General features: G+C 46.0%; 1 protein-coding gene across 1 annotated transcript in view; it reads left to right on the top strand.

Moving 5' to 3' along the window:
* The window catches only part of DISC1 (DISC1 scaffold protein), a gene marked incomplete at both ends in the record, with an annotated part of 280468 nt that overhangs the window by 220981 nt on the left and 45381 nt on the right, over positions 1-14106 (top strand). The window contains one exon of the mRNA XM_081039321.1: positions 4545-4605. Coding sequence (XP_080895447.1) covers positions 4545-4605 — 61 coding nt within the window. The remainder of the gene's footprint in view (positions 1-4544; positions 4606-14106) is intronic.

Genomic DNA, 14106 nt, shown 5'->3' with positions numbered 1-14106 from the left:
CTTTGTGGAAATGTTTGGCTGGCTGGGACACGGGAGTCGGGGGCTGCGGGGAGCTATGGAGTGAGGCTGCAGAGCCTATAGTTAGCTTTTTGCTGACCTCCTTTCCATACCGTGTGCGCCTGGTTTATCTTTTTGTCATTGAATAGTGCTGATTTGTTCAGCTGTGTGCATCAAGGGCATGGGGAGATTGCATGTGGGAGCAGGTCTGAACCGGGAAAGTGAGAATTACTGTATCAGATGACACCTAATTAACCGGTGACAAGACAGCAGGTGAAATTGAAACTTGGGCTTTATCTGTGACGTAGCTTGAGCACTCACTAGATATTAAACATTTTTAAGCCTGCCAGAGCTTCTCTATTCACTTCTCCTTCCTTTCCTCCCGCTCACTAGCTCTCCCCATCTTTGCAGTTGTGCTTTCTACTGACTTGAGTGTCGTGACTCACAAGTCCCTGAGATACACTCTGGGTTCAAGGACAACAGAGCAGAGCTCTCGGAGCCAGGCCAGCTGCAGCCACACACCATCACACAGGACAGAATGGGGAAACAGAAGTGTAAACATAGGTGGAATAATTCGTTTTGCTTTCTTCATGGATGCGGGAGTCGTTCGCTGATGCGGCAGTTCTGTGGAAGCTTCCCGACCGTCTGCCCTTTGGTTGCCTCTGAAGGTGCTGTGGCAGCATTCCCACTCACGTCGCCCAGAGGAGAAAATCTGCACAAAGGAGTCGATCTCTACAGCACCTCCCAGGGTGGCGGGGATAGTGGTGACGGACCTCAGAGCCTGTGCTTTTGGACCGGCCCGTTTTCTGTCGTTACCCCATCTTCCTCGGGTTGGGGTCATTGAGTAATCTTAGTGTAAGCGTAGGGAAAAAGGATTCAGAAATTATTGGGCAGGGAAAATGATAGGACATAGTGCTGGACATTCTTATTTTATGTCCAACTGCTGACTTGGTTTAGCCATGCCTCCGCTGGCTCCCGCCTGCAGGCAAATGCTTTAAGTCGCCACTTAGGCCACTTCCTTGGGGAGTGTCCTCTAACTGCCTCCAGCCGGGCTGAATCTCTCCCCACGATGCCCCCAGATGATGGCTGCTTTAAGTTTCTGCCACCACACTGGCCTGCTGGCTTTTGTTAGCCATTCGTTCCTGTGGCTGCCTGTTTTCTCCAGGCTACAGGCAGCATCCTGTTCATCTCTGCGGCCCCAGTGCCTGGTGCACAACCAGGCACGTGGTTGGCATTTAAGAAACATTAGATGGGTCTAAGAATGGGAGTCAGATATAACCCCTGAAAGAAGTCTGGCCTTGGTCACCGTTCATTAATTCCGCAGGACCCACAGCTAGTCATATTTCTTCTCTCTACAAATCTTTTATCAACATAAGAGGAAAAGAGAGAATTAATACCAACACTTGAACGATATCCCCCGATGGGAAGTGAATCCCTTGCTAATTCAGTGACGGTGTATTTCTTGGGTTCTGACCCTGGAGGACTTATGCTGACTCGTCTAATGGCTGGAAAGGACTGTGTCCTCTTGAATTCAGGAACCCGTTCTAGAGAGGTCTATCTAGAGGACTGCCACACATAGCGGTAGCAGAAAAATGCTGGAAATAAGCAAATCTATAGATGCAAATACAAATGTGTTTGTAAAACCATATGAATTTGACATCTTATTGGGAGGAGTGAACCAATATGAACATTAACGTCAGTAAATTGTTAATCATTTTCTCATTGCAACCTATTCTGAAATCACTTGGCCTTACCCTTTAATTATAGATGTATCATATATACTGGGGGTGCCAAAAAATGTACACAAGTGGACACTTTGGTCAATGTTGCTCAAGCAGTAGTTCACCGTAATCAGAAGTGTCTGGACGCTGATGGGAACCACTGTGAACACCTCTTGGAATTGCAGAAGTCAAACGTGACTTGTATTCATCTTTTGTTACCGGTTTATATTGAGTAGTACAATTTAATATACAGTTTTCCTTTCTTAAAATGTGTATACAGTTTTTGGCACTGTATTTATTACACAATGGTCATTTGTTTTATGCTGATATGTTACTACGGTGCTTCCCTACAGTTTTCATTTGTCGATGGCTCTTCTTTACAATTGCCAGTGCTCTTTGTAATCCTAAGTTTTTACAACCCAGTCTGTGATCTCTCCTGAACTTTCTGTGCCTTGGAACACCTCCTCCATTTCGTTGGTGGCTGAAATTTCATATGCATTTATTCAGTGTGCATTTCCTGAGCTCCTACTATATTATTTAAAATTGAAGTCATGAGTTCTGTAACAGTGGGTCCTGGGACCACCCCTCACTCACTGTGTGACTTCGCTGCCCCTATGTTTTCCCAGCTGTAAAATGGGGATAATAATAGAGCTGCTTCAGAAGTACTATTGTTAGTTGGTGTTTAGTACAGTATCTGACACATAGGACGGGCTCGATAAAATGTTAGCTAAATTGATGTCATTCTTGATATCATGTATTTCCACACATTAGATTTCCAGGGTGACAGTCAAGATCTCTTTGGTACCAGCTGGGGCTCATGGCTGTTATTTCCATCTTGCCATTCGATGTAAAATGTGACTTGTGTAGCATTTCATATGATGGATCCTGCCAGCTTTCAAGGGCCTACGCAATCTTATTCCATCCCACCTACCCTGTTTCCCCAAAAATCAGACCTAGCTGGACAATCAGCTCTAATGCATCTTTTGGAGCAAAAATTACTATAAGACCTGATATTATATAAGACCCGGTTTTATAGTAATTTTTGCTCCAAAAGATGCATTAGAGCTGATTGTCCAGGTAGGTCTTATTTTCGGGGAAACACGGTATCAAGACAATCTAACTGCAAGTCGATTTTTCTGTGGTGTTCACTTCCCTGGGTCCTACTTATGTCTTCATATATAGTTTAATCACCCAAATAAACAGAAATTCTGTCATTAACTCAACAGAAGAATAATAACTTTAGATGCTCAAAAATTTCTCGGAATTCTAAAATTTTTCTTTTGTCTTTCACATCTTCCTTCCAGAAAATTTTACTTATGAGAGTTAATCTTGCCTAAATCGATCCTTAAATAACGACCTTTGAAATCTGATGACTTGTATTTGTAAAACAAGGTCAGGCCCCTCTTGGTACTTATTTTAGAAAATTTCAACAAAATGGCTACTGTTCGGCAACATTCATGATGGGTGCTAAACTGGTGAAGTCCCTCTGGCTTCCTGCTTCAAACCTACGCTCAGGCTGTCCTGGCCTCTGGGTGCTGTCCTGGTTTCAGGGTGCTGTCCTTATCAGGGGGAGCATGATGGGCTGCAGTTTCAGAGTCACTGCTCCATTCAGTCTGACGCCAGGTCGGCCTGGCTGTCTCTCCTTTCCTGTACCAATTTTCTGACAAATATTGTTGTCCTGTTATTATGCCAACAAAAGACACAAGGTAGCAAAACCTATTAGACCTACTTCCACTTCACCTTCCCCTGCCTTCCTTGAGTACGCCGAAAATGGTATTGCTGGGTAGATTGGTCATTTTTTAATTTCATCAGACTCATAGGGACATTTTTGAATTATCGATTAGGATGAAGATTTATGGAAAATGTTGCTATGTGCTCCAGCGAGAAATCAATGTTAGATTCTGTCACTCGCCCCATCACATATATGTTGACCATTTGAAATAGGGTCCTGGAGAGTCCGCCAAGCAGACACTCTGGACCGAGAAGCAGGAAGCATGGCTTTTGCTTTCAAGAATGTTAATGAGCCCTTCATCATCAATTACATCTGAGAAAAAGGCTGAAATAAAAGAACGATAAATGCCACAACAGCAATAGTAATAGTAATGATACAAATGGCAACAGCTGATGGAGGTCTGTCTGCTGCCACCCGCTCCTCTGGGGCTTCACTCCCGTCTCTGCCGGCGCTCACCTGGAGAGGAAGCCCTGTGCATTCCTCAGAGGAGGATACAGAGGGTATCTGAAATTGCCCCAAATGCACCAAACCCTTTTTTATTAGTCAAGTGCCTCTGTGATCCGTTGAGCCATAATAACCACCTATTCCTTCAACGTGCGGTGATCATGAGACACTGTTTATCTCTAGTGGCAGCTGATCTCATGGCTTTGGAGGCTGAGCAATGGATCTACTTAGTGGCCGGATCCCATGTGCATTTGTCTTTCAACAAAGGGTTTGCAATCCCCTGCTGCACTGGTGAGGTTCCTGTGCTTCATCCATTGTAAGATGGGAGCTGTTCCCTTTTGTTCGCTCTCCCTCACTCTCCAACAAAGCTCTTGGCTGCCAGGTGGGAAGGGAGCGAGGCCCAGAGCACCGGGGTCCATGCCAGACCCCGAGGAGCACAGCTCCTGCTTCTGCATTGACACTGGGGGCTCAGGCCCTTTCCACACGTCACTCCAGGCAGACACCTCAGTGGGTCCGAGTGTTTCCCAAGTATGGAACGCTGGCATTATCAGTGTTGGCGATCCTTCGGTGTTTGGCTTTTAGTTGCGCAGTTCTGGGTTGTGTTCAGTCTTTGGCTACAGTTTCATCAACTTTGGATTTCTGTTTCGCAGAAACCGGTGTGAAGGAGAATGCTTCGAGGTACACGGAGTTGCTGGAGGACAAGCTGCGCAGGTACGGGCAGTAATCCTTTTGTTCCAGGCACGTGTGGGTTCTGTGTCGTCACAGAATTTAGAGAAAGCAAGCAGGCCAGCTGATTTTATAATAAATTCACACAACAAAACTCACCAAAGGAGACCTTTGATTCTTGGAAGAAGAAGGTATCATACAAACATCTCCTAGCCCTATTCTCGTCTTATAAAAAGTGAATGGATTAAAATGTTTGAAAGTGTCTGGGGCCAACTGCAGGTAGTTTTTGTGTTCCGTAAGAAGAAGAGTCTCGGGGTGGCCGGTTAGCTTAGTTGGATAGAGTGTGGTGCTAGTAACACCAAGGTTGCTGGTTCCATCCCTACATAGTCCACTGTGAGCTGTGCCCTCCTTAAAAAAAAAAAAAAAAAAAAGAATCTTCTTTGGTTTGTTAAACTCAGACTTCATGCCTTGGTCTGGTTTTCTTTTCTTTTTATGTCTAGAGGGGGTCTTATGGATTTTGACCCAGCTCATACCAATTTTGGAACAATATAAAAATGTACATTTAGGCTCTGTTTTGAATCCTGAATCAAAACCAGCGTGAAAATTCCTGGTTGCTTTTTTGTGTGTGTTAACCCAATTAGGAATTCAGATTTGAGAAATGTTAGGGACGCTGCAGCCTGTCAAGATGTTTCTGGTTTTTGTGGATTTGTACTCATGAAAATAAACGCCTGCCCCTAGGATCTGTTTCTAATTAAGGAAACAAGTCTGAGCATGTCAGATGTGCTGGCTCCCTGGGAGTCGTCGAGCTTTATGGAGACTGTTTTGCTACTATTTTGGAAATTGTTAAATAACTCTTTAAATAGGCTATGCCTCAGACCTTTGTCTGCTAAGATAATGGCGTTGGCGCACGTGCTGCTTCTCCTTCAGAGATGTTAGGAGGGTTGCCTTGCTAAATCCTGCAAACAGGGTACCCGGGATTCATTCTAACGCTGGGAGAGCGGGTTCTTTCAGCCACTGGCTGATAATTTGCCTGCCTCAGTGCCCCACACAGGGAGGGAACTATGACGAAGGTGGTCAGTGGAGGGTTTGGGGTAAGGGAGGTATGAGGCAGGAGGCGTCCTCTAAGGAAAGGCTTCTCCTTAGAAAGCAGGGTACTCACCTGGGGCAGGGGCAGTGCCCTGCATCCGCCTCCTCCCCTCCCAGGTGCTCCAAGGCAGGTTTCGGCATGTCCCCCTTGAGCTTACCTCCAGCTACCGTTTTTTGGCCATAAGGACCATGCACGCCTCCGTTCTTCCGTTCCCGGTACCCTGCTTGCAGAGCTCAGCAAGGCAGCCCTCCTAACATCTCTGAAGGAGAAGCAGTACGTGCGCCAACAGCGTTATCTTAGCAGGCTGAAGTTCTAAGAGCAAGGGTATGACCACCTACCTACCTTCAGGTAGCAGTCACCTTCAGTTTCTTTTGCTGGCAGACGGAAGGCAGGGTACCTACTTCGGGTCGGTGCGTGGATTTTATTAAACATGGTGCTTAGAGCATGCACGTAGTGGGTATCAGCGAGTGTTTGGTCCTGTGGCCTCCTGCTTCTTCTGGTGGTCACTGTCCTTGCCATCAGAGCTGATGGAGCGGTCACACCCAGAACTCATCCTCTTCCCTCCCAGCCCACTTCTTCTGCTCTGTGTCCAGCCCAAGACACGGCCATCAGCCACCTGGTCTGTCACCCTCCCACCTGCTGCTGGCACAGGACCACAGACTCATGCTCATCCTTTGTCCTCACCTCTCCCTGACAGTTGGTTACTGAGTCCTGCCAACGTGGCCTCTCGAGCGTCCTCACGCCCACCTGCTCCCACCAGGCTCATGTGGATCTGTCTTCTCTCACTGAGTGTCCGGAATAGCTGCTGTTGATGTTTTTCTGTCTCCAGTGTTGTCCTTTCTACAGGTGGTCTGGAGTGGCCATCTTAAAATGCAGACCTGGTTTGCATATCCCCATTGTCCTAAGGGTGAAGCCTGAGAGTCTCACTGTGGCTCCTGGCATGCTCCCATGTGGCCTCTGTGTGTCCTTGAGTATTATCTGTCACCACCCATCACCGCCGGGCTCTGGGCCTTCTGAGTCTCTTGTTTCCCAGGCCTCTGTGTTTTGTTCTGGAGAGAAACTAATGTAGGAGGGGAAATGGTCAGGAGATACATTATCCCAGGAAGCTGTTAGGTTGAACCATAGGAAATCAGTGATATTAGGCCATTCTGGATCTAGGAAAACGGCCGTTTCATATGGTCCAACCCGCTGTTGAGGGCTTTGGAGTGATCTGCAGGAGTGTCAGATGTGTGGCCTGAGCCTGACCAGTCTGCTTCGCTGAGCCACGCCGGCATGTGCTCACTCTCACCTCCGCCTGTGCATGGGCTCTGGTGGGCCTTCATCTGTCCAAGTCTTTTTCGTCCTTTACGTTCGGATGTCTCCTCTTTGAAGCCTTCCATGACTCCCCAGGAGTGAGTGATGTGTTTACACTGAGTTATTCTCCTCACGTTCAAGTGCTTGATGTCAGGTACTGGAGATGCCATCTGTCTTGTCTTATCCTCAGTGATTCAACAGTGCTAAACAGTGTTGGGTGCCCAACAAATGCTTGTTGAACGAATGGCTGCGTAAATTAATGAATGAAGGCAACTTACAGACACCCCAGTCTCATCTTCTGTCAGCTCCCGCCTCTCTTCCTGCCTTTCTGGCCACGTGGATGTCCGACTCACATACATACAGTACTGAGGGGCCTTCCACAGTCTCTGACCAGGATGGTGGCTGGTCCGTCCTATGGCCTTCTTCCTCAGGGCTCTTTCCATTGCTATTTCAAGCTGTCAGATGCCTGGCCCTGATTTGTTTGGGCCAGTATGGCAGAATCAATAGAATAGAGAAGGGGAAAAAGCAGCCAGGGCCTGTCGCTGTCCCCTCTTCCCCCTTCCCTCCCGACCTCCAGCAGGAGGTAGAGCAGCAGCAGAGGGGCCGGAACTCGTGCGCCTTGAGGTACACGTAGGAGGTTTTGCTGCCTCAGTGCAGTAGGCCGGACTGGATGCTATGGAGAGTGTGGTAATCGTCAGGGTGTCCCTCCTGTGACAGACCCGCCCTCCCACCAGGCCTGAGGAGTGATGCCTGCATGATCTTATCACAGTTACCGTTCTTTCCCAGAGAACCAACATCTAAAAATACACCTGGTATGGTTTGCACAATATTCACTCTTGGTACAGTGTTTCTGCCTCCTCCTGTTTCCTTTTCGGCACCCACAGTGGGAGTCCCTGACACACTTTGTTGCCATGTCTTCTGTCTGATTCTATGAGACTCTGAGCATTCCTAGGACGGGCTCCATGCCCCACTTGCTTCGTATTCTAAGTGGCTGGCATGCTGTTTGGCATGTGGTACACATTCAATAACATTATATTTAATGCAAGAATGAAGGGAAAAATAGCAATTGTATCTTGAAACTGTATTCTGAACTATTAGATTCAAAAAGTGAAGGCAGGGGTGGCCGGATAGCTCAGTTGGTTAGAGCGTGAGCTCTGAACAACAAGGTTGTCAGTTCGATTCCCACATGGGCCAGTGAACTGTGCCCTCCACAACTAGATTGAAGGCAACCAGCTGCTGCTGAGCTTCCAGAGGGGCGGTCAGATGGCTCAGTTGGTTTAGAGCGTGAGCTCTCAACAAGTTCAAAAACGGTGACTGGACTTGGAGCTGCGCCCTCCACAATTAGAGTGAAGGACAACAACTTGGAGCTGACTGGCCCTGGAGAAACACACTGTTCCCCAATATTCCCCAATAAAATTTGTTTAAAAAAAAAAAGTGAAGGCAGCTTAAGAAGATATAGTGCCATTTGTCTTGCCATAAAATCTTAGTGATATGTAAGAATAGAAAAAACATCTACTCTTAAAGAGCTTTCCCTACTTATTCTTACTCGTTCAGGCTTATTGTTTTCAGAGCCAATGGTTGGGAGTGATACTTTGGCCTAGCTCATTTTCCCTTATGGCTGAACCTTGCTTTAATGTCTATTTTCTCAATTATTATGCACTCTCTGTTAGCTATCTTTCTCAAAGACTCAAAAGGAATGTTCAAACATCTCATGGAGGGGGTACCTGTTTTATTGATTATATGTGGTGTCTCACATCTCTAACCATTGCACAGGAGAAGCTCAGTGTTGTCCAGTGGCTAGCTCGTGTGTCTGGCTCTTGGGCACCAAGCCCTCACCCTATAGTGGTGGTTCCCTTTAAACTTAGGGGGCCTCTTGTGTGCATGGCCAATGGGAAAATTCCCTTCTTTCTTGCATTGCTCAGTTCTAGCCCTTCTCCCCCACACCCAAAGTTGAATATAAAAGCTTTGCTGCAAATTATGGGTGCAGTTTAGTGGATTCTAGGTTATTTTTATTTCTTTGTCCTCGTCCATGTTTCTTAAGTGTTGTGTGTGTATGTGTGTGTGTGTGTGTGTGTGTGTGCGCGCGCGCATATAATACTTTTATAATCAGAAAAGAAAACAGAAAAATCATTAAAACTTGTTTTGAATATGGAAGTAGTTAGAGAGCTTCTCAAGGCCCTTCTTAGTTTTAGAAGGACCTATCAAGAACTCATTGGTTTTATCTGAAATTTACTTTGAGATACAGACACTGGCATATTTTTCTAAAGGTGATTTGGTTCTTTTTCAAAAAAATTAGTGTTTAGCTTCTAATTATGTTGAAATTTCCGTGTGGACAGTCTGATGTGAAATGGTAGCAGGGAGAATGCACTGTGCAGAAGAACCCCGGAGGTAGCCAGCAGGGAGGGGAAAGTCACGTGGCTTCTGCCTGGGCCTTGGTTACCTTCTCAGCTTGTCTATCTGGATAGCTCTGCCTTCTCTCCAGAGGTTGGCGAGACCTGGGAGTCGGGCAGCTTGCTGGAGTTGGAGAGTATCATTCGGCAAAATTGCACTGACCTTCTGTGTAAGCAGTATAGCGTTAGACATGAAGGATGTAGAGAAGGCTGAGGACGTGTCCTACGGGCAAGGCTGTACAGTGGGGAAGAGCTCTGTGCACAGAACAGTGCCCGTTCTGTGACATGCCAACGTGTGCCCTCACCCAGTACTAATGAAGATGGGAATTAAGGCTGGAGAAGGGGTTGCTAAAGCTCTTGTTCCCAAAGCAGCTGCACACCAGATGGCCCACAAGGTGTGTGGGAAGAACATTCTAGAATTTGTATTTTACTTTTTCATTTCACTCATTTAAATTTTGTCTTTGAAAATGTTCTATATGTATATATGAGTTAGTAATACACATATACAATTCAGGAAACACACATTAGAGTGTGTGTTCATTTCCTTACTGATGAGTACACACAGAATAACATAATATCAGATAGTGCTGAAGATAGTAGTCATTTGCTGATTTTCTAATACTAAGTCAGGCGTCACACCGGGCACATGACCCCCCCCCCCATCCAGTAGCCGTCTTTGTCTTCACATCCACAGAGGAAAAAAAGTTAATTTTGTAACAGAAGAGTCAGCACTCAGACTACACAAAGGAGAAGTAAGAGGCAGACATGGAGGCTGAAAGGAAAGGCTGACAAAAGGCAGAGGAGACGAAATTTACAACGTGGTAGCTACTGGTGACTTCGGGCAAGAAGTCATGAGGCTCATTCGGTTGTGTGGCCCTTCACAGGCACGCAGCTGAAAGCCCGAGTCTCCTTAAGCTCAGAGTCCATTTGGAACTTGACGGAGCAATGCTGGGTTCCGTGGCAGGCATGGTGGCTATTCTCCTGCTTCCTAACAGAGATCTCACAGATGCTCTCCATTCCAGGTCATGCAAGGTCATTTCCAAGTTCCTGGGCACCTGGAACAATCCATTTTCAACCCACAGTGAACTTATTTCAAAAGCAGTCGAGGGAAATGAATGTAAGAAGTGGCAGCCAGTAGATAAGCAGCTGGTTGCCGTGAAAACGCCTATCCCCCCTCCGTACAAAGAAAAGGAATGTAGATGCATGTGGACACCGCCATTTGTTTGTTCGTACTTTTACTTTATTGTCCTGTGGCTGACATATGCCTTCCTCCTCCCCTCCTGACATGGAATCAGACATGTCCCTGCTCTCCCAGACCGCACTCTTCACGAGGAGCTCAGTGCCTTTCTCACTGCCTCTTTGTGGCCTTCACCCTTTCTGGTGTGGCCTTTGCGTCTCAGGAAGAGATTCTCAGCTTCTTTCTTCCCCCTCCCTGGTTCCGATGACTCTCCCATGTCCATTACCATCCCCGGCTGGGAGCTATTTGCTATTTGTCTCCCCTCTCCCCCACCTCCTCTCTCTCCCCCCCCACCCCCCGACCCCCCCACTCCCTTTCCCACCCTCCCCTCCCCTCTCCTCTCCTTTCTCCCCTCCCCTCACTACCCCTCCCCTCCTCTTCTCTCTGTGTCTCTGTCTCTGTCTCTCTCTCTCTCTCTCTCTCTCTCTCTCGCCCTCCTCCTTAGCAGAGGAGACGATTAGGATGCAGGTACTGGGAAAGGTCTCACCCCTTTGCATCGCTGCCTGACTCTGGTCTCCCCACTGAGTTGAATTCTACCCTTCACATTCCATTGAAAGCCCTTGGCCCACAGTGGTTTCTCCTTCTTCTGGCTCAGATCTTGTCTCCTGTCTACCTCTCCCTTGCCCCTTGATCCTCCTGCCCTGGGACATGAGTTTTCTTTTTATCTGTCTGTGTTCTGCCTTCTCACCTCATTTGTCTGCTCAAGGCTCAGTCCTCACACACATGAAATGCATGTGACGCCCTCGCATTGGTTGATAGAGCCATTTGTAGCAAGCCCACCTTTTCATTCTAAAATCAGAGAAATTGATCCTGCACATCATACCCATGAAAGCCTTAATGAAAATACCCGTTGTTAGATCTGCCCATTTTTGAATATTGAAGCAATTTCCAGGAGAAACAATGATCTAAAATACCTTATGATTTTGAAATTCAAAGTGTTAAGAAAATGTAAAGCACCAGTTGTACAAAGTTCTACGTAGACATTAACTTAATACGTAATTATTCATTGTTCACAGTTAATTTTTAACCTTATTTCATCTCAAACCAGAAAACCCTTAAATATACTTAAAACAATAATACTTAAATACATAAAGAATATATACATACAAAAATAATACATAAAATATAAGAAGATGGCATGATTTTTTCAAAAGTAGAAAAAAGGAAGGAAAAATAAGAGTAGGAAAAATATTGGTGACATTTATATGGGACTTGGACTCACACCATAGAATTTACTATTCTAGACACTGAATTAAGGATGACTTATATGAATATAAAACTAAGTCACATTTTAAAAAGTATATGTAAATGATTTAGTTTATAATAAACATTGTAGATCTACATTTGCCTTAAATTCACTGCAAACTCTAGGAATGAATTTTTACTCAGAACTTTTTCCCTGAAATGTTTGGTTATGGAGGATTTAGTTTCCAGAACACTCAGATCAATTTAAAAAGCTACATGCAGGTTTTCAGAAAGAGGAAACAGAACTCCTGCTTCTAAAACCCCAATGCCCCAATTAGGCGAGAGAAGAGGCCGCCGCCGCCCCACTCCCATCTGGCCTCCCCTGGCCCACGGAGCTGGGGCTCTTCCCTTCTGAGCAGCTGCGCCCCCAATGCAGGAACTAACGTGAAGGGTCTCCGTGCTCCTGACGTGCCACAATTAAGAAAACCATCAACCCAGACAAGCAAGCGACCTCTTTCCTGATGACTGTGGAGAACATGAGACATTTCAATGTAAAGTGCAGGCTCCGGAATAAGGTTGTCTAGATTTGCATGCAGCCACTTCCAAGCTGTGAGCTGTCACAGGTTAATACATCTTTATAAGGCTCAGTTTTCTTTTATTAAAATGGGCCAATAATAGTGTGAGATAAAGAATGTTTCTCGTATACAATAAGGCTTAATAAATGCTATTATAACCTTACTAGGAGCTATGGCGCCATGAAAATTATGAAAAAAAAAAAAAACTACATTAAAAAAACAACAATAGAAAAAAAAACCTTATTTTCTAATTCCAGAGAGAATCCCTTCTCTTCCTGACAAAAATTATGGGGAGAGGAGAGATGTTTGCTTGTGGCTAATGGCCTCCATTAAGGGTCTGCAGACCTTGTTGATTGTCTAAACACTTGGCTTTTCCTGCTGCCTGCCCCTTGGCCAGCTGTTAGCACCCCGCAGAGGGTGGAAAGGGAAAGAAATGAGGTAATTGGCTTCGTGTTAATGGCTGTGATGAAGGTTGAGTGCCTCCCACGGTTTTCTAGAATCAAATGGCCAGGTTCCTAGAGCTAAATTCTGGCTGTAGAACTGATCTGGCTGGCTTTGGAGTTGTTAGAATTGAGAAAGACCCTGGGCTCCAGAGCTTGGGCGCTGGGAAGAATTGATCATCCGTGATTCATGGAGCACCAAGGCCCCTCATCTGGACCTTCTGTGGAACTCCGAACAAAATCACTTCAGTCTGAGAGAACGTTTTGGGGGGGAAATTAACTCCATTACACTTGCTTCTCTCCCTTTGAGAAAGCCAAAATGTTGCCCTAGACCAGGGGTTTCCAAACTTTTTTCAACGTTTTTCACCAAGGGCTATATGCGGTAAAATACACAAACAGCCGGGCCACTCACTCGAGGTGAAGTATGTATTGCCTCACCTGGTTTATTTAAGTAAACTGAATATATTTTTGGAATTTGCTGCGGGCCAATTAAAAATGGATTTTGGGCTGCAGTTGGCCCACGGGCCTCAGTTTGGACACTCCTGCCTTAGAGAGAAGGGAGGCAGATGGAAAGAAGAGAATTAGACTGAGTAGGGGCTTCCAGGAGGGAGAGGTCTGCTTCCAATACCAAGTTCAACGGAAGATTCTGGTAGCACAGCAATGTGGTCCAAGGAGAGGACAGAGTTTTGATTGCAGGGTCAGAAAGAAAAGTTCTCTACATGTGAGGAGGAGGTCTCAGTCACCTGTCATCATTTTCTTTGTCATTAATATGCAGCACTTCATTGGACGTGGTACTGTTTTGAAAAGATAGCCTGAAAAAGAAAAAAGGTGACTGTGATTTTGGTTAGCAGAATAGAAAATAGATGGGGGATTGGTGATCCCTGCAAACAGAAGGCTGTGGCCGCAGACGCCACTGTGGTTTGTGCAGTTCAACCCAAAGTTTGTCTGAGATATGAACACTCTGCCCACTGAGAACAATTCAGAAATTAACCAGCAGCATTTAGGGAGGCCTGAGTCCTGGCAGAATGCCCAGTGACTCTCTTTATTGTTTCTTTTAGGCGGTGGTGATCACTGTGTGAGACTGAACCAAGGAGGGCAGGGGCAGAGGTGACGCCCGCTGTGCCAGCAGCCTGGGTGCCCTGCTGTCCCCTGGATTGTGCGTGTTGCAAGGTGTCCGTCACATTTCTAAAAAGGGAGTGTTAATTAATCAATAGGGAATGTCCAAACGAAGATGATTTTTACATACTCCAGAGAAACCATTACAGCGTGAGTGTTTTTGATGCATTTTGGGAGGGTCTTGAAAAATCTCAGTCAATTAAATTTGCTGTATCAGTGGAAA

This window comes from Rhinolophus hipposideros (genome assembly GCF_964194185.1).
Source record: "Rhinolophus hipposideros genome assembly, chromosome: 26".
Lineage (NCBI taxonomy): Eukaryota > Metazoa > Chordata > Mammalia > Chiroptera > Rhinolophidae > Rhinolophus > Rhinolophus hipposideros.
This window is presented reverse-complemented; position numbering and strand designations above follow the sequence as displayed.